This window comes from Lepus europaeus, chromosome 1 (assembly GCF_033115175.1).
Source record: "Lepus europaeus isolate LE1 chromosome 1, mLepTim1.pri, whole genome shotgun sequence".
Lineage (NCBI taxonomy): Eukaryota > Metazoa > Chordata > Mammalia > Lagomorpha > Leporidae > Lepus > Lepus europaeus.
Window position 1 is genome coordinate 10,558,219 of NC_084827.1, and position 26,093 is coordinate 10,584,311.

Below are 26,093 nucleotides of genomic sequence, written 5' to 3' on the forward strand. Positions count from 1 at the left end.
CTCTGGTAACTACACGTCCTGTATCCAGTGCTGGTTGGATTTCTAGCACCTCTGCTTCTGCTCCAGCTTCCTGCTCATGCATGTTGGGAGGCAGCAGATGACAGCTCAAGTGTTTGGGCCCCTGCCGTCCATGTGGAAGACCGGGATGGAGTTCCAGGCTCCCAGATGGTGTGGCATTTGGAGAGTGAACCAACAGATGGAAGATATTTTCTATTTTTTTTTTTAAGATTTATTTATTTGATAGAGTTTACAGAGAGAGAGGAGAGAGAGAGAGAGAGGTCTTCGATCTGCTGGTTCACTCCCCAAATGGCTGCAATGGCCGAAGCTGGGCTGATCTGACCAGGAGGCAGGAGCTTCTTCCAGGTCTCCCATGTGGATGCAGGGGTCTAAGCATTTGGGCCATCTTTCCGTGCACATTAGCAGAGAGCTGGATAGGAAGTGGAGCAGCCGGGACCCTTAATGGGCATCCTTATGGGTTGCTGGTGAATGCAACCTCAAAGTCCACCTTCTGCACAAACAGTCCCTGGCACACAGAATCCTTGTAAATACCTGCGAAATGAGTGAATTCCGTGGTCCTACCTTTTCTCTCAGTCTACCCTGACTTCTCCCTGGTCCTCCTCTGGCTGCCTGGTTTCAAAGTGAAATTGACCCGCAGTTAAAGGTCTTCGAAGTGACCATTGTGCAAATGTTCCGACACGTGAGCACGGATCGTCTTATCACCCATACTAGTGCAAAGGGCCTGGGACAAGCCCAGGAAAAATCGGGATTGGGACGAGGGGGCGCGGGAAGGGGAAAGTGAGCACAGGCATTACTCTCGCAAGGGTCAGGCAACATTTTCTCCCGGGGTGCCCAGTTCATCTGTGGAGTGGACAGAAAGCCAGGCCGTGGCAGGGACCTCGAGGCAGGCCCTCCCACGCTGGGGGCCCGGGCGTTTTGGGGGGCGGCCGTGGCCCCAGCCCGGGGTGGCCCCGACCGGCCCCTCAGGCAGGCAGCAGCTCCGAGGCCATTGGCTGGCGCGCGGGCTGCGGAGGGCGGGGAGCGCCGCCGAAGGGGACTGTTTGCTCCTACGGGCTGTAGATGGAGCTGTCCGGCCCCGGCGAGGGGGAAGGCGCCTGAAAACGTTCTTCTTCTCCCTGGCCGGCCCGAGCGGGGAGCAGCACTCCCAGGATGCAGTTTGTGTCAACACGGCCGCAGCCTCAGCAGCTGGGCATCCAGGGCCTGGGGCTGGACAGCGGGAGCTGGAGCTGGGCCCAGGCTCTGCCCCCGGAGGAGGTCTGTCACCAGGAGCCGGCGCTGCGCGGGGAAATGGCCGAGGGAATGCCGCCCATGCAGGTGGGTGCAGCCCCCGCCGGCGCCATGGCCGCGCCGAGGCCGTGGGGGCGGGGCGCGGGCCGGGCCGGCCTCACGGAGCCTCGCGGCGCCCGCGTCGGGCCCGCGCCGAGACCGGGCCGCGGCGGCCGGGCGGCCGGGCCCGACGCAGGCCCTGGGCGGCAGGCCCGGGCCGGGCGGCCCAGCGGCGATCCGGGCCGAGGGCCCGCGCGCGGCTGCCGGGCCGGGGCCGGGCCGGGGCCGCCTGGGACCTGACGGGGCCGCGACCCCTTCCCCCTCGCCCAGGCCCGGCGGCGGAGGGTTCGCGCAGCCCTCCTGGGCGGCCGCAGGGACGAGGAGCTCGACCGTGTCTACGCGGCGGCCAGCGCGGCGAGATGTTGCGACGGACTGACCGCCAGCTCTCGCCAAGTGCAGCCTCCCCCGCGCCGGGGCCCGGGGAGATGACTGTGTCCCCTCGGGTTGGCAGACTTGGCTGGACGTGGGAACCCCGGGAGCAGCTCTGCCCACGCCGCGCGTCCCAGAGCGGCTGGCTCGGAGGCAGCGCGAGAGGGGCCTCCCTCCACCAGCCGTCCCAGGGTGCGGGCAACCGGCTTGGGGACCAGGGCTTCGGCAGGGGGCACACAGCGAGGTGGGCTCCGAAGGGTCCGGACAGGCTCCCAGATGGCTGTCTGAGCTGGCCCCGGGCTGCACTCAGCCGGGTTCCAACAAGTTAGCCAGGAGTTGCTGGGTTGTTTGGTCATTCTCCAGCTTTAGCCGGGGAGCCTCCCTAAACTCCCGCCGCTGGGCCTGTCCCTGCCTGTGGACCAGGCCCTCCGGGAAGCCCAGGGGATTGGAAATACCACCACCTCTTACTCAGCAGGGGCTGGCGTGCCCAGGGCCCTGCCCCTCTCCCCCATGAGGTTGGAGGGGTTCTCAGGACAGCAGGCTGTTCCGACGGCGTGGACTGGGGAGCGGAGCTGGCCTGTGTGTCCTTGGCCTGCCCAGCTCAGCTCACAGCAGCAGGTCTCCACTTTTCCTCATTCCCAGGGCTTCTACAGCAACGACAGGGGGGACAGAAAATCACACCTCTCCCTTTCTCACGTGGCAAAGAGTTGGTTGCCCTCCAGCAAGCTCTACGCGCTGGCACAATGTGGCACCTGTTCCCAGATTCCCCCTGAACAGTAACTGAGTCTTGGACCTAAGACTCAGCTCCCGACCCTCACCTGCCAGCCTCACCCTCCCTGGGCCAGGGGGCTCCCCCTCCCCAGGAAGCAGGGAACAAGCCTGGAGCTTCTCTTTTTCCTCTTCGCCCTCCTCTAATGAGTGACATTTTTGGTAGACCTATTTTCATCCTAGAAAATATTTACCAAAAAATCGGCTGTGTATTGGGGGGAAAGAAGCTCTGGTCTAATCAGAGAGCTTGGGCTGTGGTCTGTCTCTTGATGGTGGCCTGGCAGGCATGGTGGCAGTGGCACCTGCCCGAAGCATGTTTTTTGTGACCCACAGCACTGGGAGCTGCCCCAGTTGGCAGCATAGGGAGGCACTGTGGAATGACCAGCTGCTTCTGCGTGCCTCGATTTCGTCATCCCTAAAGCAGAGATAATCAGTCTTGCCCTAACCTGCTGAGAGATTGCTGGGAAGATTAGCGTCAGATAGCTTACATGAAACTTCTTACCTTGAAACAACAACAACAGAAATACATGAGGCAAACATGAAGTTTGTCCGAAAGTCTGGCCTGGAAAGAGAGCAGCTGGTCTATTCAGAGAAAGTGGCCTGAGATATTTTAGGCAAAGATTCGTGGCCTTGACTTGCCAAGGGTCAAGGTAGATGAACCAGTGACCGTCCTGACTCCCAGAGGCAGGGAATGGGAGAGTGTTTAGTTGAGTGGGTGGGTGGCTGCCCTAGCAATTGCTGGGGGTGCCCAAGAGCCCCGTAGTCTGAGGGGTGGGAGTGAAGCAGAGTCAGTCTGTGGCATTGGGCTGGTTGTACCTGTTGTCAGGCCACCTTTCTCCCTCCTGTAGGATCTCACCCCAGGCTGTCACTTTCTCCCTCTGCACACAGGCTCAAGAATGGGACATGGATGCCCGGCGACCAATGCCCTTTCAGTTCCCACCCTTCCCAGACAGGGCCCCTGTCTTCCCTGACCGCATGATGCGAGAGCCCCAGTTGCCCACAGCGGAGATCTCGCTCTGGACCGTGGTGGCCGCCATTCAGGCCGTGGAGAGGAAGGTGGATGCCCAGGCCAGCCAGCTGCTGAACCTGGAGGGACGCACAGGCACAGCCGAGAAGAAGCTGGCCGACTGCGAGAAGACGGCCGTGGAGTTCGGCAACCACATGGAGAGCAAGTGGGCCGTGCTGGGCACTCTGCTGCAGGAGTACGGGCTGCTGCAACGGCGCCTGGAGAACATGGAAAACCTGCTGCGCAACAGGAACTTCTGGGTCCTGCGGCTGCCCCCGGGCAGCAAGGGGGAAGCCCCCAAGGTATGAGGTGGTCTGCAGGGGCAGGGCTGGAGGAGCTGTGCTGGTGAACAAAACGTCTAACTTGATTTGCCGTTCCTTCCCCTACTGTTCGGGCACCCTGTTGTCTGACTTTGGTGTCTTCTTTGAGTCTGTTCCACTCAACGTGCCCTTCTCATGAATGTTCCCGAGTCTGATCTTGGAGCCTTTGCTTTTGCGATTTCTAGGCCCTCCCTGAGTTTTCTGGTGGTCTAAAGATTCCTGCAGCTCCTCACTGCTTGGTTTTTCCACATGCAACTGAACAGGGACCATGTGTCCTTGCTCATCTCTGCATACACTTGCGTGCACAAGGAGGCTGGAAACCAACCCACAACCCCATTGACTGGAACTACCTTCAAGTCCTGCTCACTAGTCTCGGGCAGGAATGTCTCAAAGTCCAGAATTCACGCTCTGTTTCCCATTCCATTCACTCTCCCACTCTTCCCCCCCGGCTCTTCTGTGGCCCTGCTTTCACTGTGGGAGTGGAGTCTCCCAAAAGAGGTTTCCAGGCACAATCAGCTCATTTGTCGGCCTCATGCCCACTGCTGACTCAGCCTTCCCGTGTTCCCGTGGCAGGGTGTCTACCACTTCCTGCTGCGTGCTATGTCTGCCTCCTTGCTCTTGTCCAGAAGTTCACCCTAACACCTCTCCCCTTTCTCATTCTCATTCATCCCCAACAGGGGGTGAACATTCTGCACCACTGCCCAACTCTGGAACAAAACCTCCTTCAACCTTGTATTTCCCGTCTATCAGTGCCTCCTCTGATTCACGGTCCCTTAGAAGACTTGTTGATTCTTGTTATCTCCAATTCTCTCTTGTCTTGCTCACTTTCTCCCTGTTTTATTAAACGTATACAGAAGTAATAGAATAGTATAATGAACTCCATGTGCTGGTCATCAGCTTCAACAGTTGTCAACTCTTGGCTGGTCTTGTTTCCTTAGGGGCCGGTATTGTGGCACGGCAAGTTAGGCCACTGTTTGTGACATCAGCATCCCATGTCCAGGTGCTGGTTGTCGCACTTCCAATCCTACTTCCTCCTAATACCTGGGAGGGCAGTGGAAGATGGCCTAAGTACTTGGACCCCTGCCATCCATGTAGTTTGGAGTTCCTGGCTCCTGGCTTTGACCTGACCCAGACCTGGCTGCAATTGTCATTGGGAGAGTGAACCAACAGATGAAAGATCTCTGTCTCTCTCTCTCTCTCTCTCTCTGCCTTTCCGACAAATAAATAAATAAATAGAGAGCTCTTCCACCTGCGGATTCACTCTACAAATGGCCACGGCAGCCAAGGCTGGGCCAGGCCAAAGCCAGGAGCTTCTGACGGGTCTCCCACATGAGTGCAGGGGCACAAGCACTTAAGCCATCTTCTGCTGCTTTCCCAGTTGCATTAGTCGGAAGCTGGATAGAAACTGGAGCAGCCAGGTCTTGTATCTGCCAGCATGACATTGGCTTAACCATTACCACTGTGTCACAATGCCGGCCCATAAATCTTTTATTAAAATATAGTAACCTCCATGTTACCACCATCACTACAGTAAATGCCTCATCTACTCAAATATACAATTGGATTTCAAATTTTCAGCTGTTTGCATTTTTCTTCCATTTTTTTCTTTTTTTGCTTGGATCAGGTTTTAAATAAGGCCCACACATTGTGATTGGTATGTCCCTGAAGTCTTTCTGTTTTTTAACAATAAGATCGTCCTCTGTCTCTTATTTTTCCTTGCAATTTATCTGTGGAGGGAATTGAGCCATCTGTCCTGTCCAGTGTCTGCTGACTGCACCCCTTGTGGTCATGCTCCTCTGTTCTCCATCCCGGTGAGTGGATGACTGGATCTCGCTCTCTCTGGAGCCCTCTCTGATCAGGCTTTTGCTCCCACCCTCCATCCTGTTGTCTTGCCAAAGCCCTCCTAATGTCTAATGTTAAAGCCCACGGTCGTTTACGGTCTTCCTTTCCTGGCCCTGTCAGCGGTGTTGCGTGCCCTCCTTGAGATACCTTTCCATGCGATTTCCAGGACACCTCCCTGTCCTGATTGTTGACCCAGCTCATCGGCTGTTCTGTCTCCATTTTCTTTTCAGGCTTTGCCTTCTTTTTCCATTTGTAAGTGTTCACAGCGGTCTGCGGGCTCACATTCAGCTTTGTGCTCTTTATTTACACTCCCTCTCTTGTGACATCATCCAGCTTCATGGTTTATTTATTTATTTCAGAGGTAGAAAGACAGAGAGAGACAGACAGAGCTCAGAGAGAGAGAGACACACAGAGCTCTCAACTGCTCATCCACTCCCCAGATGCCACAGTCGCCGGGACTGGGCCAGGCCGGAGTTGGCGCCAGGAACACAATTGAGGTCTCCCAGCTGCCTGAGCCATCGTGTGCTACCTCCCAGGGTACACATTAGCAGAACGCAGGACGCAGGATGCAGGACGCAGGAGTGGACCCAGGACTTGAATTCAGACACTGCTATATGGGGTGTGGGCATCCCAAGCAGCGGGCCCCTAGCCTCATGGTTTTACATGCAGTCTATGCTGTCAACTCCCGAACATGTTCTATTTCTCTCTCTCTCATCCAGGCTTTCTTCCTGAATGCCAGACTCACATTCCCACTTGTCAGTTCAGCATGTCCCCATTGGGTATCAGCAAGTTGTCTTAGGTTTACCATGAGCAAACTGAGCTCCAGATCTCCTGCCTGCAGCACATCCTTCCCCGCGCTGTCCTGGTCTCCACTGACGACAGTTCCAGCTTTTCAGTTGCCCAGGACAAAGCCTAGGAATTTTGACCTCCGCCACACCCAGCCACTGTGGGCATTTGGGGAGTGAACCAGTGGGTGAGAGGTCTCTACCTTTCTCTCTCACTCTCTCTGCTTGTCAAATAAATAAATAACCCACAATCTGCCCACCCCTCAGCACTCCCACTCGCCATCACCTGTTGCAAGCTGCTGTCCTCTTTTACCTGATTTTGTCGCTGTGGCCTCCTCACTGGTCTTGCTGCCATCTTGTCCTCCCCACTCCATATAAGCTGTTCTCAATAGAGCAGCAGAGTGGTCCTTCGAAAATATGACTCATCTCCCTACGCCTTTGGCTAAACCTCTCCAGTAGTTTCCCGTCTTATTCCAACATTGCCTGTTGTCCTTGCTGGCAGCGTCTCCACCGTGCTCCCTTGCCCTCTTGCTTCAGCACATGGGCCTCTTGCTGTGCTCCAGTGGGCCTCACAGCTCCCACCTCAGGCTCCTCCCTGAGAAGCCCCTTCCCCAGATAGCAGCGTGGCTACCCCCTTCCATGAGGGATCTGCTCACTTGGCACTTGGCCACTGTGTCCCTCCACAGACACTCTATGGAAAAGAACCAAGTACACCCCCCCACCCCCCGCACTCTTTGTTCCCTATTCCTGCCCTAATTTTCTCCAAAGCACTTATGTCATGGGTATCTTAAACATTTACTTCTTTTTTTGTCTTCCTGGATGGCTTTCCCTGCCCAGAATGTGAATTCTGCTTGGTTCACTGCAATGTCCCTGTGCCTATACCAGCACCTGGCTTAGGGTTGGTGCACAAGAGATAATTGCCGATGCTCAGCTGCACAACTGACGGCTCCATAGAAGGGAGTGGGTCTTACTTGTCTCTGTATCTGCTGAGGCAGCCAACCCAGTGACTTTGCCAGAGGAGTTGTTTGACATGGTTTATTGAAGCTGCACAGAACTGAGTTGCAAGAATGGCTTTGATTCCTGCACAAAACATTCCCTGGCCACTGCAGCCCACAGAGACTCGTTGTGAATATGGTTTTGCTTATACTGTTTGTCTAGCACAGTCAGCATCTACCCTGCCCTTCTCTCTTGCCTGTGCTGTGTGTTTTAACTCAGGGCTGTCTCCTCACATGGGACTGTGTGTGTCCTGTACCTTAAATGAGTCCTTTTTCTAAATTAAAAAAAAAATTCATTAATTCATTAATTTGAAAGAGTGACAGAAAGATTTTCCATCTACTGGTTCACTCCCCAGATGGCCACAACAGCCATGACTGGGTCAGACTGAAGCCAAGGAGACGGGAAGTTCATTCTGGTCTCCTACATGGATGTCAGGGACCCAGGTACTTGGGCCATTCTTGCTGCTCTCCCAGGCTCACTAGCAGAAAGCTGGATTGGAAGCACGGTAGCTGGAACTTGAACTGGTACTTGATGTAGGATGCCAGCATTGTAAGTTGTAGGTTATCCAGCTTTGCTCCAATGTCAACCTTGATGTCAGGAGTCTTGAGTTATCAGATGCCCTCACAGAAAGAGGAGGACCTGGGGTCTGAATCTTGACTTTGCCACATACTGATGTTCCTGCTGTTGATCAAGTATGTTTTTCATTGTCTCTGAGCCTCCTCAATTTCTTTTTTGAAAGAAGTGTGGTATAAATTAAATTCCTGGCAGGAAGGTCCCTGAGTTTCAGTATTCTGTAAAATGAAGTTGATAGCACACTCACCTCATGGGATTGTGTGGATTAATTGATTTTGTCTCTGGGAAGACACTCTGTAGACCATTGTGTTACTTACCTATCGCTATGTAACAAATGAGCCTAACATGTTATGGTGTAATCACATAGCTATCTTCTCACGTTTTCAAGGAAAGCTTGGCTGAGCAATTTTGGCTCAGTGTCATGAATTTATAGTCAAGCTCTGACTGGGACTGCTGGATCTACTTCCAAGATGCCCTACTCATCTGGCTTTGGCAGAAGGCCTCCGTTCCTTACCAAATGGACTCCCCTTTGGGATGCTAGAGCATCCCGGTGACATGCCAGCTCTCTCCTCCAAGACAGAGACCAAAATGAAAGCAGCATGTCCTTTATGACCTAGTCTCAAAAGTTGTCTGTTGTCACTTCTTTGTTAGAAGCAAGAATTAGGCTCTACCTCTTTTTTTTTTTTTTAGATTTATTTATTTATTTGAAAGGCAGAGTTACAGAGGGGCAGAGGCAGAGAAAGAGACAGAGAGAGAGGTCTTCCATCTGCTGGTTCACTCCCCAGGTGGCCACAAACCGGCACCCATATGGAATGTTGTTGCTGTGGGCAGCAGCTTTACCAGCTACACCTCAGAGCTGGCCCTAGGCCTACCTCTTGAAGGGACAAAGAATCTGTGGATGTATTTTAAAGCCATCACAAACAGAAAGCTCCGTAAAACTGGTAATCAATGTTGCCAGCAACAGGTCTTTAGCATACTAGCCACAGGCGCATTCTTTTCATTTGTCAGATTTAAGGAAGGATGCTTTCTCTCAGATCCTTTAAATATGTTCATTGATTCTAGCTAATGCATAAGTAGTCTTTTTGATCCAGCTCCCTGCAGTCTCAGACCAGTCTTAGGCTTCTGCTGTATCCTGTCACAGTGCAATTTTGGGAAAGAGATCTATTTCCAGCTATGAGAATAAGATTCCCGGCTTTTAATCCTCCGCAGAAATGTGAAGTGAGGAAGAAGCGTTGGTATGTTGGAAATGACAGTGAATTTGATTTTGGATGCATTTAGTTTGAGGTCCTTAAAGATGACTAGATGGAGCTGCTTGGAAGACTGTTGACTTTGAAGGGAGCGAGGCATTTGAAGAGTGTCATCTCCAAAGGGGAGCCGTTGAACAAAGAATGAAATTGCCAAGGTAAAAGGAACAAATGTTGATGGGAAGGCTGGAGCTGTGGCCTTGGGAGAGGAAGAGGAAACAGTGAAGAGGACATGCGCCAGATGAATGGGACGCAAGCAGGAGAAAATTCTAGAAAGGCAGTGTGTCCTTTCAGAGTTGTGAAGGGGCAAGGATGACAAGAGGTGGCTGATGATCCTCCGGGGTGTGGTCTCAGAGCATGGGGGCACATGGATTCTGAGGGATTAAAGTATCCACAGCGTGTGGAGAAGGAGAAGCAGACTGTCTCTCTCAGGATGTTTCAAGTGAAGAGAGAGAGTAGGGTAACTCGAGATAGCAGAGTTGAGTAATTTTCTTGGGTTGGGATGTCTCTAGGGAAAGAGCCAGCAGAGAGGGAGAACCTGAGGGTGGAGGAGAAGACAGCGGCGCAGCAATGAAGGGCACGTGTCGGCAGTCGTGGTGGCAAGAGGACGGGCAAGGAGGGGCTTGCCAGCGTCGGCCTGAGATCAGAGATAGGAAGGCCCATAGAGGGTTGGAGGAGGGAGAATTTTAACAGGGAAAGGAGCTCGTTTTGGACTGAGGCCCTCTTTCCCCAAGGCTGCTGCCTTTTTGAAATAAACCCTTTCCTCTTACCACCTCCCCACCCTCCCAAAAGAAAAGTGTGTAACAAGCCTCTTCAACAAGAGATCAACAAAAGGCGAGACAAGGGGTGTTTGTGTACTTATGGTGGATGCTCTCTGCAAGATCCTGGACATTTTATGAAGACAGGGAGCTGTGTTGGTGTTCTTTTGCCAGAGTCTGATGGAAGGTCCAAGGAGTTGAACGTTCTGGTTCCAGTTCTAAAGGTGAATGGTTCTTATGGGTAGGGACAGGACCACCCCATCCAAGTGTGCGCCTTGCACCTGTGAAGGGTGCCCTTGGAATCAGGTGCACCTGGCTCAGAGGCTGACAAGTGTAAAGGGGCCGCCCACTCATCCGGCTTTGTCCCAGCAGCTGTGTGCCTGACTGTGCTTTTCCTAATTGGTCCCAAGGTGCAAGGCAGGCCAGCTTTGACCTTGTACAGGTGCAGGGACTAATGGATGAAGAGAAGAGGGTAATTGAATGAGAGTGAAAGCGTCCTTGGTGTGGATCTGGAAGTGGTGAAGCAGGGCGGGGTTGGGTTATTAAAGTCATGCAGGTGAAGCCACTTGGAACAACCTGGTCCAAGGTGAGGTCTCGCTGGGGAGCTGCTGAAATGAGTGTAGACCAGGATCCTTGTCAGACTGTAGCAGCAGCTTTGTGTACTGAGTAGAATACCCTGGCTGCAAGTGGCTGACATTGGGCGATGACGCAGGCCACAGTGGAACTTTCTACTACAAAACATAAGCTCCTGGAACATGAGCACATGGGGAAAATGTCACTGTGTACACAGAGGTGGTCTGACTTGAAATACAGGTTTCATCACAGGGTTTTACTGTGCTCTGCTTGCTGAGAACCTACCACATCTCCTGCGCCCAAAATGCTGAAGGAAGCTCATCAGCTTTCAGTTGTGGTGAAAGCCTTAAGAAAAAAGAGAAAAGGCAGCATGGCCATCGCTGTTATTGAAAGCATGAGTTCAGGGGTAGAGAGGACTGACCCTATTGAGATGATCTGGGGCCCTGTGCTGTGGCACAGCGGGTAAAGCCTCCTCCTGCGACGCCAGCATCCCACATGGGTCCCAAGGTCCCAGCTGTTCCACTTCTGATCCAGCTCCCTGCTAATGTACCTGGAAAGCAGTGGAGGATGGCCCAAGTTGCTTGGGCCTCTGCACCCATGTGGGAGACCCAGATGAAGCCCCTGGCTCCTGGCATTGGATCAGCCCAGCATCAGCTATTGCAGCCTTTTTAGAAGAGAGCCAGTGGATGGAAGATCTCTCTCTCTCTCTCTCTCTCTCTCTGTAACTCTGCCTTTCAAATAAATAAATAAGTCTTTTATTATTTTAAAGCTTCTAGCCACATGGCTAGAATGCAGAGGTTGGGATGAGGGAGGCCAGGCCCTGAGCTAGGATGGCTCCTATGGCCTGCAAGTGAAGGGTGTGGGGAGGAGCAAGCAGGAGGCACAGACTAAAGCTCTCCTTGGCCCAGGTTCCCGTGACCTTCGTGGACATTGCTGTTTACTTCTCTGAGGATGAGTGGAAGAACTTGGATGAATGGCAGAAGGAGCTTTACAACAACCTCGTCAAGGAGAACTACAAAACCCTGATGTCGCTGGGTAAGGACGCCTGCTCTTCTGTTGGCGAGTGGTGTCTGGAGAGGGCCATGAAATGTGTATTAACCCATGTTAATACTTCCTGGGCAAGGTGTTTCATATCTACACCTGGTGGAAACTCAAGAAATGATTTGCTTATAATGCTAGGGAGGTAGAATAACTTATAGTGAGATTAAGAATTAGAACTCCAGTAACAAGGCCTAACACTGTAGGTGTCAACATTACAGTACTGCTGTCTTGGACAACAGCATAACAGCACCATTTGTACCTCACTCTCAGCGCATCTCAACAGTCTGGGCAAAGCCACAGCTGACGTTGGCTTCCAGGGACCAGCTCTTTCTACACTAGGAATCTGGGGTTCCTATAAGAGATGACCTAGCTACCTTACGTGCATAACTTACCACGTAGAGGGGCATGTAGGGGGGATGGAGAATTGTGGTGACAGAGCACTCCCCTCACCCTCGATCTGGATTCATCAGTCAACCCCACTCAGCTCTTGGTTCCTTCCCAATTGTCTTCCAGACTCAGAGGGCTCAGTGCCCAAGCCAGACGCTCCGGCCCAGGTGGAGCCCAGGGAAGAACCTTGCGTGTGGGAGCAACGCCACCCTGAAGATAGAGATGTCCCAATGGATCCGAACACAGGTGACGGCAGCTGAAGATGGCACTAGGATGCCAGGGAGGGCAGGCAGAGAGCAGTGCACCTGCCCAGTGTGCTGGGGGTGCTACTGCCTCTTTCTTTTCTAAGGTTTATTTATATATTTGAAAGGTGGAGTTACAGAGGTAGAGGCAGAGGCAGGGAGAGAGAGATAGAGGGGTCTTCTATCTGCTGGTTCACTCCCTAAAAGGCCGCAACAGCCAGAGCTGTGCCTATCTGAAGCCAGGAGCTTCTTCCGGGTCTCCAACGTGGATGCAGGGGCCCAAGGACTTGGGCCATCTTCCATTGCTTCCCCAGGCCATAGCAGAGAGCTGGATCGGAAGTGGAGCAGCCGGAAAGTAAACCAGCATCTGTATGGGATACTGGCACTGCAGGTGGCAGCTTTACCCGTAACACCACAGTGCCAGGCCCCTAATGCTTGTTTCAAGAGGGATCATCTCTTGAGTTGCTCTTGGGGACCAGTTCTGCCATCGTTGAAATTTGATGTTCACTTAGAGGGCCAGAAACCACATCATGCATATTTGCCTTTTGTTCTATCAAATCTTTGTGGCACTGCACTCACAGGCAGGTTGGGTGGAGAGATGTGTGAGGAATGGCTTAGGAGATGTGACACCTTTCAGACCTGTTGAGGACCTGGGCTTGGCAGTGACTGAAGACCCCCCCCCCCACACACACACACCCAGCTCAGGTTCAGGGAGTTGACAGAGGAGGTAAAAAGAGACTAATGGATGCGCGAGCTGCCTTGGCCCACTGTTTGGTTACAGTCTGTAGTGTCATCACCTTGTTCTTACACAGACACACCCTTACATGCAGACACACCCTGCAGACCAAGTATGATGTTCTCGCTTTCCCTGGGGTGGAGGTACGAGGGTTCTAGTCCCACGTCTTGGGGTTCTATGTAAAGATGTGTCATTGTCTTTTGGAAATAAGGATGTGATGCGTGATCCGGCCAAGAATAGGGCTTGGTTATGTCTCTTGGCCCAGCCTAATTTCTTTCTTTCTTTCTTTTTTTTAATTATTTATTTTTTATTTATTTGGAAGACAGAGTTAGAGAGAGAGAGAGAGATATCAATTTTCCATCTGTTGGTTCACTTCCCAAGTGGCCACAATGGCAAGGGCTGGGCCAGGCCCAAGTCAGGATCCCAGAGCTTCTTTCAAGTCTTCCATGTGGTGCAGGGGACCGAGCACTTGGGCCATCGGCTGCTGCTTTCCCACATATACTAGCAGGGAACTGGATCAAACTGGAGCAACTGGGTCTTGAACCAGCGCCCATATGGGATACTGGCATCATAGGCAGCAGCTTAACCTGCTATGCCACAATGCCGGCCCCCAGCCTAATTTGTTTTTATTTTTTAAAGATTTATTTTATTTATTTGAAAGAGTTACAGAGAGAGGTAGAGACAGAGAGAGAGAGAGGTCTTCCATCTGCTGGTTCACTCCCCAGATTGCTGCAACGGCCAGAGCTGTGCTGATCTGAAGCCAGGATCCAGGAGCTTCTTCCGGGTCTCCCATGTGTGTGCAGGGGCCCAAGGACTTGGGCCATCTTCTACTGCTATCCCAGGCCATAGCAGAGAGCTGGATGGGTAGTGGAGCAGCCGGGACTAGAACCAGCACCCATATGGGATGCCGGTGCCTCAGGCCAGCACTTTAACTGCTGTGCCATGGCTCCGGCCCCCAGCTTAATTTCTTGCTAATAGTGTGTGTGTGTGTGTGTGTGTCTGTCTGGCCACAGCCAGGCCAACTTTTCCTGAATGAGATGAAAAACTAGGACAAGTTGACCCCTCCATAGAGGTCACGCTCATAGCCTCTCCTGGATTAGGGTCCCCCATGGCTTCAACATGAACCCAAGACCCCAGCCCCCTCCCCTGGCAAGTGCTGACAGCGTGCCTCCTGAGCCCTGAACACTGGTGACCGCCATGCAGAGAAGGCGTCACGTGATGTGACTCTGTCCCCAGGAGCAGAGCCCCTGGTGCCCGCCCAGGATACGTCCTCCCAGGTGAAGCGAGAGGAAGCCTTGTGTGTCCGGGGCCAGCGGGGCCTGGAGGACAGAGCCATCCCCACGGAATCCATCACTGGTGAGTGAGCTCCTACCCCAGGAGGGAGAGGGAGGCTCAGCATGGCCTGCAAGGCCCCAGGGGTGTCTGCTGTGTACGCCAGGATAGAAGCTGAGCTAGAGATGAGAGCTAGTCCAGGACTGAGCTGAGACGGGATTTCTCCAGGGTGCAGACGTGACACGCGGCATTGACGGTCATTCTGTCTCCTCTCTTCTTTGTATCAATCTGGTCTGAACCCTCCCGGCCTCCCTTTGAAACCACTATCATGGCAGCAGTACTTAGTGCTCCTCAGTAATAGGTGCTGCACCAGGCTCCGCGGGCTGGGGATGTGTTGGCCAGGAAGACCTGCTCCCTGGCTGGGAAGAGCTGTCATTGTTGGAAACAAGAGTTGTGAGCGCTGTGCCTGCAGGGAGTTCCTCTTAGATGGTGTTGCCAGCTGCCCTACTGGAGAGGAGGTCTCTATTAGAGCACATGTGTGAGTCAGAGTTCTGCAGAGACACACGGCCTTACATGTGCACACACGCGTGCACGGTGGGGAGATTAAGAAATGGTTCCTGCAGCCGTGGGAGCCAGCAGGTGGAAAACATACAGGGCAGGCAGCAGGCTGGAGACCTAGGTGACAGCAGCTGGAGGCTGGCAGAGTCCCCTCTTCCCTGGGAGAGGTCAGGGCCTTCTGATTGGATGATGCCCATCCATCCTGGAGGGTGGGCTGTGTTAGTCAAAGGCTGTTGATTTAGAAGTTATCTCAATTGAAAAAAAAAAAAAAAGCTTTATAGAAACACCTAGCATAATGTTTATCCAGATATCTGGGTGCTGTGGCCAAGCCAAGTCAATACATAAATTAACCATCACAAGATGCGTTAACATACTGCAGCTCTTTACTTATCTCAGGTTAGAGCTCCACAAACCTCATCCCCCTTAGTCAAAGCCTCAAAGCCATAGGTAAGTGACTAGAGTGTCTGGGTAGAGGGACACCTGTTCACTTGTCCTCAGGCATGTCCCTTGAAAGCATCCAGTTTTACTATCTTGACAGAGATCTTTAAGAGGGAAGAAGGCAATAAATACAGTAGACTGTAGCAAGAAGAGAATGTAGGATCTTCTCTTGCGTTTTAGCAAAGTCCCATTCAAATGACTGAGATAGAAGGCTTCCTGGCAGGTGTCATTTCCCCGGAAAATCTTTCATTCTGTAGTGGTCTTAGCACCAGAGGGGAACCTCATTCTGGGAGATTGAAGTCCCTGAGCATGGAAAGACTCTATCTGAAAGCCACTGTTGTGTCACTGTAGCATCCCCTGAAGCTAATTGGAGCAAGCTGACTTCAACCTTTGGTTAATGAGACTAATTTAGTTACACCTATGCCTGATTTTTAGGGGAAACATAATTGCATGACATCAGCGAGTTACTCAAAAACACAAACGTGCGGGCAGCTCCTTGCCCTCTAATGCCTTTGCTGCTCTTGTTCCCACAAGTAGACTCCCCGATTTCTGCCCAGGACCTGCTGTCCCGGATTAAACAGGAGGAGCACCAGTGTGTATGGGATCAGCAAGATCTGGCCGAGAGAGATATTCCCACGGACCCCAATTCAGGTGAGAAGGTGCCAGAAGGCGCGCAGAGGGCACCCAGCCGTTTTCAAAAAGGAACCATAATTTATTGTCTCAGTGGAACTGATACTAACGTTAACCCAGCACTGATTTTGAGAAACACTCGAAAGAACCAGAAAGCTTCTAAGAGCTGCACATCTGTCTAGGTCAGGAGGGAGTTTATGTTCGCTGGAGTTTCTCTTGAGTGAAAACTACTTCAGTGTCTCAACAAACTTTTGGGGAGACTCCAGGCTTTCAGGGAAGTGTAAAAGAATAGGGGGGCATCCTTTGTCTAGGCCAGGTCTGCACATAGTGTTTGCAGAGCTGGGTGAGTGCAGTGTTATCCCCCCTGGTAGCTGGGGTACCAGTGTCCCATGCCACAGCCTGTCGCAGGAAGAGAAGGTGAGAACTGGAGTGAGTCTGGGACCGCTTATCGCTTGTCACCTTTACACAGAGATATTCAAGGGACCCAGGGAAACAGGAAAGCAGAGTCTTCCTGGCAGGGCGTCCCCAGGCAGTGCATCCCCAGGCAGGGCGTCCCCAGGCAGGGTGTCCCCAGGCAATGCATCCTCAGGCAGGGTGGGCAGGGCGTCCCCAGGCAGGGTGTCCTCAGGCAGTGCATCCCCAGGCAGAGCGTCCCCAGGCAGGGTGTCCCCAGACAGGGTGGGCAGGGTGTCCCCAGGCAGTACGTCCCCAGGCAGGGCGTCCCCAGGCAGGGTGTCCCCAGGCAGGGCGTCCCCAGGCATCACTGCCGCAGTAGCCGTGGCTGAGTTCTCAGGCAGCCCTATGCCATGGCTGTCAGAGCTCAGCTTCTGGCCGGGCCCCGTGGGTCCCCATGGGCTCAGTAGACAGAGCTGGCAGACCCGTTCCACCCCCGGTCCTTTGCTCAGACTTGTGTGGGTCTCCTCTCTGGCCACCTTGGAATGCAGTGAGCTGCTGATTAGGAGGGCTCTTCTGAGGCTCATCTGAGCTTAAATGCCACACAGCTGCCCAGACCGCCACCTGCCCTGCCTGGTGCCTTGGTGTGCGGTGGTCTGCAGACCCTTGATGGGATGCTGAGGAGAAACGAATGGGGTCTAACACTGCCTCTTTCCATGACACCAGAATCTCTCATCTCAGCACATGACATTTTATCCTGGATCAAGCAGGAGGAGCAACCGTACCCGTGGGGCCCCCGCGACTCTGTGGAAGGAGAGCTCGGCTTGGACTCTGGCCCCAGTGAGTAATGTGCCCACCAGGACCCTTGGGCGCTTTGTCCTGGGTTGGATATGGCGATGGCTGCTCGCCTCAGCCAGCCCTTCCGCAGTGAGGTTCGCTCAGTGGTCACTTTTCAAAGGTCTGTTCCAAAGCACTTATCCCTTTGCCTTTTTTTGATTTATTTATTTGAGAGACTAAGTTACAGAGAGAGCGAGAAACAGAGAGAGAGGTCCTCCATCTGCTGGTATATTCCCTATCCCTAGATGGCTGCAACACACAGAGCTGGGCCATCCAGGAACCAGGAGCTTCTTCCAGATCTCCCACGTGGGTGCAGGGGCCTCTGCACTTGGACCATCTTCCATCGCTTTCCCAGGCCATCAGCAGGGAGCTGGATCAGAAGTGGAGCAGCCAGGACTCAAACTGGCACCCATGTGGGATGCCAGTACCGCAGGCGGAGGCTTAATCTACTATGCGACAGTGCTGGCCCTGTCCCTTTGCTATAGGAGAATTCCCTAGGGTTGTCAGAAGAAGGTCTCACAGACTGGGTGGCTCACACAGGGGAAATGTATTACCTCAGTGTTCTCCAAGTGAAAAATGGAAAGTCAAGGAAGGGGTCGGGCCCCTGCTCGGAAACCTGTGTGGAGCCCTGTTGCCTCTCCGGCTTGCTGGCCACCCTTGGCATCCCTTGGCTTTAGCTTTACTCCTCTAGCCCTCTGTCTTTATATGGTGATCTGTTCTCTCAGGGTCTCTGTGTGGTCACCTCTCTCTCTTCTTGTAAGGATACCAGTGTGTCAGGTCGGGGCCCACCCTGTTCTAGGATGACCTCATCTGAACTAACTTCTCTGCAATCACCCTATGTTCAGATAAGGTTGCATTCTGAGATACTGGGGCTTAGGGCTTTAACATCTTTTTTTTTGGGGGGGGGGGCAAAGTTCAGCCTATAGCAGCAGGGAATGATAGTGGCCCACAGGGCCAGAGTGCCCAGGGCACAGTTGAAAGCAGCATGTGGCGCAAATGCTAGAAAAAAACAGCCGAAGGACCCAGGGCCCTGGGCTGACATTCCAGAGTAACTGGTAAAGGCACTAAGGCTCAAGTAGGGGGAGGGGATTTTTTTTCCTCCCCCAACAGATATGGAATCAAATGTCTCACTAGACCTGAGTCTCTTGGGTGTTTTGAAAGTCCACGTGATGACCTAGGCCTGTGTCTGTGGATTGTTTCACTCTGAGCATCAGGCTAACATTCCTTGGTAGACCCAGTACCATCACCTTGGTGCCTCTGTTGATCAGTGTTTACGAGAGGGCGCGACACTCTCTGTGTCCAGCCTCCTGAAGCCTGGAGGAGCTAAGTAGCCACGTAAGAGCCAAGGACGTACTTACTTCTGAATCTGCAGAACTGCTCTGAACTCGGACGACCAGATCACACTCTTCCAGTGCAGTTCTGGAAGAGTAAGGGGGGACAGGAGGAGTTGACAGGGGACAGGAGAGGACCAGCATATGTGCTTGCTTAAAATAGAACTTAAAGGAGTCCTCTTTGCAACCTGTTGGCATGGTGGTGTACAAGAGAAAGCCAGGAGACTGACCGTGAGTACAGGAGGTCATGGCAGCAGGCGACTCAACAATCCCTGGGCTTCCGATTTTAGCTCTGGCCTTGAAGGCACGAGAACCAGCTCATCGGCTGCTGTGCCAGGAAATTCTCTCCCAGTCCAGTCTCTGAGTGCTACCTTGTGATTCTTCCAAGCCAACTAGGAGAGCATGGGCCTGGAGGAAGCTCTTCCTGGGACCTGTGCCATCGTGGTAACAGATCTGGGAAGGTATCCGGGAAATTTGCCAGGCTTTGCACAGGACCAAACCTACTGGAGTAGTTCTGCTACCCCAGTCTGGATAAGATCACTCGTGGCATGGTTTGCCTCATGGTGTTTTATCTCTGGGAGGAAGTGCCCAGCATTTGGGAGACGTCTCCCACCTGCCCAGTCACAACAACCTCTTACTAGGGCCTCTGGTCTTCCTCCCAAGTGAGCCTGCCTCCTAGTGATCGTTGGAATTTGAAATCAGTATCTTGTGTACTGTTTCTTTGATGTTTAAAACCAACCTAGTGTTCTGGTTGCCAGGGACAACGGGATGGACTTTTGGTAAGACACAGAATTATTTAGAAGAAACTTCAGGAGAGGGGTTGGAGGGGAGAGGGTAGTGGGCACAGAAAATAAATGCAGAAATGTGTGACACCTGTCCCTGCCAGCATCCTTCCCCAGCGCTGGGATGGCATGAGAGGAGAACTGGTCTTGGAGTCCTGTGTGACTCCAAGGCAGACTAAGTGGACACTGCATTTTAGTAAAAGAGATCTCAGTGTGGGAATCTGCCCTCAGAAAGTTTGTGTAAGACAGGAAAAAAAAAAAAATCCAGCTCACTCAAAGTTAATACACATGGGGGTCTGTTGAAGCAAGAAGTATGGGTAAGACTGTGCAGTCCGGTGGCTACCCCATGCTTCCGGAGCGAATGGTGGGCCAGGAGCCTGGAGCTGGGTCTCTCCACCCAGATGGCAGCACCCACCACCCACAGAATGTGATTTGAAATCATTCTCTTTAAATTGCCACATTGTTCACTACCTTAGGTTAAAATGGTTGCAAGCGTTTTAGTTTCTACTTATCTAACACCTATTTGCTTACTGACTGTTATGTGCTATGCAGGAGTAGATGAACCTAGGGAACTGAAGTTGAGGAGAGAGCCTGGGGCTAGATTGGTTTGGGAGGTTTAAGCAGTGCCCTCCAGCGCCACTCTGCTGGAATCGAGCCACAGTTCAGATTGAAGACACTCTCATCCGGGAGACTGCTCTCAGACCAGGCACAGCCACAGACAAGTCTGGGGGTCTCAGGCCACCTTCACTTCTGACCAGCTGGCTGTAAATTCATGGGTGTCCACTACCTCCTCAAACTCAAGAAATTGATGGAATGCCTCACATAACACCAGAAAGTGCTGTACTTATAATTACAGTTTGATGATAGCAGAAGGATTCAAATCAGGATCAGCCAAAAGGAGACTTGTAGGCCAGGACTAGGCGGCTCTTAACCACAAAGCCTCTGTTGTCCTTTCCCTGTGGAGTCAGGGTGTCTCCCTTCCCTCGCGTTGTCAGTGTGTGCCAACACTCAGCGCATCACCGACCGGGGAAGCTCATTTGAGCTTCAGAGTCCTGAGTTCTTATTGAGGTTTCTTGACATGGATGCAGTTGATTGAATCGTTGACCCTGAAGTTCAACATGAGAAATCTCCAGCTCCCCATCCCCTCCTTGCAGGTTGGACTCAAAAGCCCCAACCCTTTAATGATGGGGCTGGTCTTTCTGACGTGCCCAGACCTGGCCATCCGGAGTCATCTCATCAGCTTAAACTGTCCAGGGGCCCACCATCAATTGCAAAGACACTCCTATCACTTAAGCAACTCCAAAGATTGGAAGGCTACTATGCCAGAGACAAGGGCCAATCAAATTGTTAACACATCGGTTAATACTGAGGGCACTATGAGCTCTGAGGACCGTGCAGACAAAGAATGAACGAGACCACAGGTCTGAGTGTGGCCAAAAAAGCACAAGAAGGTAGCCTCACCAAGACCTGGAGAGGAGACTGGTGGGAAGAGTGGGGAGTGTGCAGGACAGGGAAGAGCCTGTTGGTTTTGGCCAGTTGGAGGTAGTGACAGTTGTTTCAGTGGAGTGGTGGGGACAGATGCCAACCTAATAGTTGGAAAAAAGAACAGAGGTGAAGAAGGGTTCGGGCAAGTAAAGATAGCTCTTGATTAAGATTGCTATGAAAAGGCAGAGGAATGAGATGAGATGGTACCTGGGGCAGGGTCATGTGGGGTCTAGGCAGGCGTTCCTTTAAGCTGGGAGATGACTACACCATTGTAGTGGATAGGATGCTCTCATCTGCTTTGCAGTCCAGGTTCAACCTGCCTTAGGGAATAAAGAAATTTGCTCTCTTAGGAAACTAGAAGTCCTAAAGTAGCTCAGGTTCAGGCTTAGTTGACTCAAGGTCTCAGCTATGTTTTCAAGGACCTAGGTTCTTTCCAATGTTTTACCTGGCCAACTTGGCGTGGCTCCATCCTTAGGCCAGCAGCATGAAGGCTGCAGCAGTTCCCGACATCACAGAGAGACCCAGTGGGAAGGGAGGTGTCCATCTTTTCTTGCATGCTCCAAGGAGTGAGGAAACCTTTCCAGAAGCGTCTGCACACTTGGCCAGAACTAGGTCACAGGCTCGTGTCCCAGTTACCGGTACTAACTGGACATGAGACGCCCCCATGGCCATGCATGAAGTAGGGTGGGAGCTAGAGGAGAAACTACGATGTTATAGTTCCAGAGTGAAAAAACAGATGCTGGGTTGTGTGGGGCCCTTGTGTGATTGTACAGTTCTTTGCATTAGTATCCAGTTGCTGCAGTGTAGCTGCAGGAGTGGGGTTCTCAGGGCAAGCAGAGCCCAGGAGAGAGAATAGAGGATAAGGATACCTGCCAGCAAGTGCTAATGGTGCTGCTTCATTAAGCCAAGTTGAGTCAGGCAGAGAGGAAGGAGGCTGGGAGTAGGGGCCTGATGCTCTCGCTGAGCTGGAAGAATTGTCAGAGTTGGGCTTTGTCAGGATGGGTTCCTGGGAAGCCTCCAGGGAGTTGTCCATGCATGTGGTTTCTGTGCATCTACTCCTCATGGGAATAACGCCTGTGGCCTATGGAAGATTGAGTAGCTGTCCTGGGTAGAGGGAGACCCCCAGCGGCCACAGCCAGCCCCACAGGATGCTCTGGAGCTGGGAGAGCCCTCCCAAAGCGTCCTGAATAGAGGAGGAATATTTTGGCCTGTGCCCCTGGCCAATGGTCTAGGAAGATGGTTCTCTGCCTGGTCAGTTTTGATGGGGACAAAAGGGCGAGGTGGGCCCAGTCTGTTTAAGCTGTTGTTCAATGGCAGGCCTTGGTCAGGGAGATGAACGGTTGAGTGGAAACGAGGGCAGGGTAGCCTGAGAAGTGGCCTCCAGAGGCCAGCAGAGGTGTGTGTGTGGGGGGGAGGGCACAGAGGGGAGGAAGGGCTGTCAAGAAGAGGTGGGCAGAAGCAAACGTCCCCTTCTTCACAAGGACCACCTGCGTGTACACAGGCTGCCCCTATATGGGGGAAGGAGGAAGTGCGAAGTGGAGAGTGGAGGAGGCTGGTGCGTGGAGGCGCAGGAGGATTCCTGAATGTCATCTGTGTGTGCCAGGCACCTGCGGCAGCACTCAGAACTCTTGAGCGACAGGCCTTCAGTATTCCCAATGCTTAGAGCCTGGGCCTTGTCCCCCTGGGACTCCAGAGTAGTGGATAGCCGTGGGCTCATGGGCCAGAGGCTCCGGGTGCAAGGATTCTGCAATCGAGCTGGTTCTGTCCGGGAAATTCTGACTTCCAGGTAGCTGAAGCCCCCCCCCCCCACTCGTCTGCACTCTGAGGGGTGCCCTGTCGTCCCTTGTGCTGTTAGCTGCTTGACAGCCTCTGCTGCTCCCCTGTAGGCGTAGGGCAGGTCAGAGAGCCAGGCAGTTGGCCAGGTTGATTTAAGATTTATTTTTTAATTTATTTGAAAGATAGAGTTACAGACAGAGGGAGAGACAAAGAGAAAGGTCTTCCATCCGCTGGTTCACTCCCCAAATGTCTGCAACTGGCGGAGCTAGGCCCATCCGAAGCCTGGAGCCAGGAGCTTTCTTCCAGGTCTCCCACGTGGGTGCAGGGGCCCAAGGACTTGACATCTTCCACTGCTTTCCCAGGCCACAGCAGGGAGCTGGATTGGAAGAAGGGCAGCCCGGACTCGAACCAGCGCCCAAATGGGATGCAGGTGCTGCAGGTGGAGGCTTTAGCCTACTACGCTGCAGCGCTGGCCCTCTGGGCAGTATGATCTTGTTCAGTCTCCTTGGTTTTAGAGACGCTGAGGCCCCAGCTAGCATGTGACCTGGGCCCCCACCCAGGGAGGTTGGAGTCCTAGGTGAGAGCGCTGTCAACATGTCACTTCATGTCTCCACCCTACAGGTGACAGCCTGCTGCTGGTGAAGAACCCGGCCCCGGCCCCGCCGCAGCCGCCGCCGCAGCCGCAGCCCCATCAGCAGAGCCTGCCCTCCCTCCCTGTGGCCGAGAACCCGGGTGGCCCCCCGAGCCGCGGGTTGCTGGAGGATGACTTCCCCGTGCTCCCTGCAGAGCGTGGCGGGGGCGAGGCGCAGCCTGGCGGGGAGGGTGGTGCAGGCGGCGGCGGCGGCACGAGCGCAGGCGCAGGTGCCCCTGCAGGTGGCAGCTGCGGCAGCTGCTGCCCTGGCGGCCTGCGGCGGAGCCTCCTTCTGCATGGCGCGCGCAGCAAGCCCTACTCGTGCCCGGAGTGCGGCAAGAGCTTCGGCGTGCGCAAAAGCCTCATCATCCACCACCGCAGCCACACCAAGGAGCGGCCATACGAGTGCGCCGAGTGCGAGAAAAGCTTCAACTGCCACTCGGGCCTCATCCGCCACCAGATGACGCACCGCGGCGAGCGGCCCTACAAGTGCTCCGAGTGCGAGAAGACCTACAGCCGCAAGGAGCACCTGCAGAACCACCAGCGGCTGCACACGGGCGAGCGGCCCTTCCAGTGCGCGCTGTGCGGCAAGAGCTTCATCCGCAAGCAGAACCTGCTCAAGCACCAGCGCATCCACACGGGCGAGCGGCCCTACACGTGCGGCGAGTGCGGCAAGAGCTTCCGCTACAAGGAGTCGCTCAAGGACCACCTGCGCGTGCACAGCAGCGGCCCGGGCCTCGGCGCACCGCGGCCGCAGCAGGCGCCGCCCGAGCGAGACTAGGACTGGGCTGGGGGGAGGGGGGCGCACTGGAGCCAGGAGAGGAGCGGCCCGACCGCCCGGTCCTGTGGTTCTCGGCGCACCTTCCCGCCCTCCGCCCTCCACCTGCCAGAAATCGGACACGAGAATTGCACTCCAGACAGGGTCTCTCGAGGATTGGACGGGGGCACCCCAGTTCTGTCCGGCCTGAGTGGAGAGCCCAGCTCAGCTCCGAGGGTGGACCGAGCTGCCGGGGAAGGGGCTGGAAGAACAGCACGGGCGCAGGAGTCCCTGGCACCTGCCCCGGACCACCCAGTGTGCCCAGTGGCCGCACGTCGTGGTCAGGGAAGTGGCCAGGAGCCTGGCACCCCCGTGAGATAAGGCAGTGAGCCCCCAGGAGGCGCCCTGAGAAAGGAGGCCAAGGCGGGACGTGAGCTGAGGGATGGGCTAAGGGCACCACCTCAATGGTGACAACACTGCCTCGCATTGGAGTAGCGCTTTATACTCTCTAAAAAGCGATTTCTATCCGTTATCTGTTTTCGCCCTTAGCCTATCCCTCTGAGATAGGTGGGGCAGGATTTTCCTGGCCCAATACCTGAGGGAAGTGACACAGGTGAGATGGTTTACCCACGACCGCAAGAGCCACGCGTGGGCTGGCGGCGCCAGAGCTGCACACTGCGGCGCGGCGTCCCCGCCGCACACACTGCCTACCTCCGCGCCGGGGAGACCGCCCGGCCTGGCCTTCCTGGTCCCCGCGCTCTCCCTGTCCTTCCCTCATGCCCCCACCCCCAAATCGGAAGCTACGGGGGGCCAACTCATGGGGTGACTGGCAAGAGGGAACACATTGGCTACGAAATGCCCTGGGTTGTGTCTGGCCCGCTCTTCCCACGGGAGGCTCCTGGGTGGTACCCCTTCACCCCAGCCAGTCCTCTGCACCTCGCACCCGTCAGTCGGGTGCAGCGCATCTTCTCCCTGCACACTTGGTGGCCTGGCCCTCCAGAGGCAGCTGGTGCCCTGGATCAGACCTCACTCACGATTGCTTCACCTCCCCAGGGCAGAGGGCTGGGGGGATTCTTGGGCTGCAAGAGCAGCCGTCAAGGAAGTGAGTCTTTTCCCAGGAGGGCCTGGCAAGTGGGTGCTAGAGCCTTAGCCTCAGTCTCTCCTGCCCTGGGCCTCCCAATTGGTGCTATCTGTTAATTGACCGTGCTCATGGACATGGACACAGACCCTACTATGCACCAACCCTGCCGGCGCCCTAGGAAGCGCCAGAGGACTTGCTTTCACGTTGGTGCGTCGCTCCCCGGCTCCGGGCGCCACGCCCACAGGGGCCGCAGTCTCCACTTCAGCGTCTTGCATGGCCAGGCACCCGGGTGGGGTGGCATGCCCCAGGACCCTTGTTCGTGTCCAAAACGACTTCCTGCTCTCCCCGTGGATCCCGCTTCCCTCCGAGCCAGGGAGCACGGTGGGCAGCCCGCACTCGGCACCACCTCTTCTGTGAGCGCTCTGCTTCTGCCCCGCCCCTCATCTGCGCTGCTCTGCTTTCTCAGACCCCTTTTTGCCGTGCAAAGGGAATTCTTGAAATTAAATAAAAGGTATCCAGATTGCAGACTGCATGTTCCGAGAGCTGGAAGGCTCTCCAGCGTGGCTTCCTACAGTAAAGCCTCCGTGAACTGGAATCCAATTAACTGGGCTTTTTTTTTTTTTTTTCCCTGTTCTGCAAAGTATAAGAAAGCAAGTTGGGATGGGAAATCAAACACGAGTAAAATTCGGTGGTGTCTTAGAAGCGGGGACCCTCTGGTTCAGGGGTGGTCAGGAGGGAGCTGATGGGCATATGCAGAAAATCTTTTTATAATCCAAATCATGGAAAAGATAAAAGTTTTATTTTTTTTTCACCCTCGGGAGTATAAGGAAGAGGGAGAAATCACTACTGAGACATAGATTTGAAATATTTGAGCACATCGCCTAAGTCTGTTCCCTTCATTTTACCCTCAGGCAGCTGATTTCCCAAAGAGCTTTAGTGCCTGAGTAGTGGGAGAGCCAGGGTTGCGTCCAGTTTCCTGCCTTCTAGTCCGGTGGGTTCTGCTGCGGCAGGTGCCCCTGGCCTACAGCCTGAGTCTCCCTGGCTCTCAGCACAGGCTCCACCTGTAGCGAGCTCTGCTCCCAGAGCATGCTGGCCTCTGCAGGGTTCCGCACTGCAGCAGGGACCTGCGGTAGAAGCT

General features: G+C 54.0%; 1 protein-coding gene across 3 annotated transcripts; it reads left to right on the top strand.

The window, feature by feature from the left end:
- Window positions 1-1,081: 1,081 nt before the first annotated feature.
- ZNF282 (zinc finger protein 282) lies at window positions 1,082-25,943 on the top strand. 3 transcript variants are annotated; one of them, XM_062192990.1, is made up of 8 exons: window positions 1,082-1,332; window positions 3,370-3,789; window positions 11,487-11,613; window positions 12,133-12,252; window positions 14,221-14,340; window positions 15,787-15,903; window positions 17,002-17,115; window positions 23,108-25,943. In XM_062192990.1, the coding sequence occupies exons 1-8, from the start codon at window positions 1,168-1,170 to the stop codon at window positions 23,896-23,898; spliced, it is 1,974 nt and encodes a 657-aa protein (XP_062048974.1). In that variant the 5' UTR covers window positions 1,082-1,167; the 3' UTR covers window positions 23,899-25,943. The 3 variants fall into 3 exon arrangements, with proteins under 3 accessions (XP_062048974.1, XP_062049028.1, XP_062049096.1); XM_062193044.1 differs by having other exon boundaries at window positions 1,083-1,332; window positions 15,790-15,903; window positions 23,108-25,941; XM_062193112.1 differs by lacking the exon at window positions 1,082-1,332 and adding an exon at window positions 1,777-1,905.
- The last annotated feature ends 150 nt before the right edge of the window (window positions 25,944-26,093 follow it).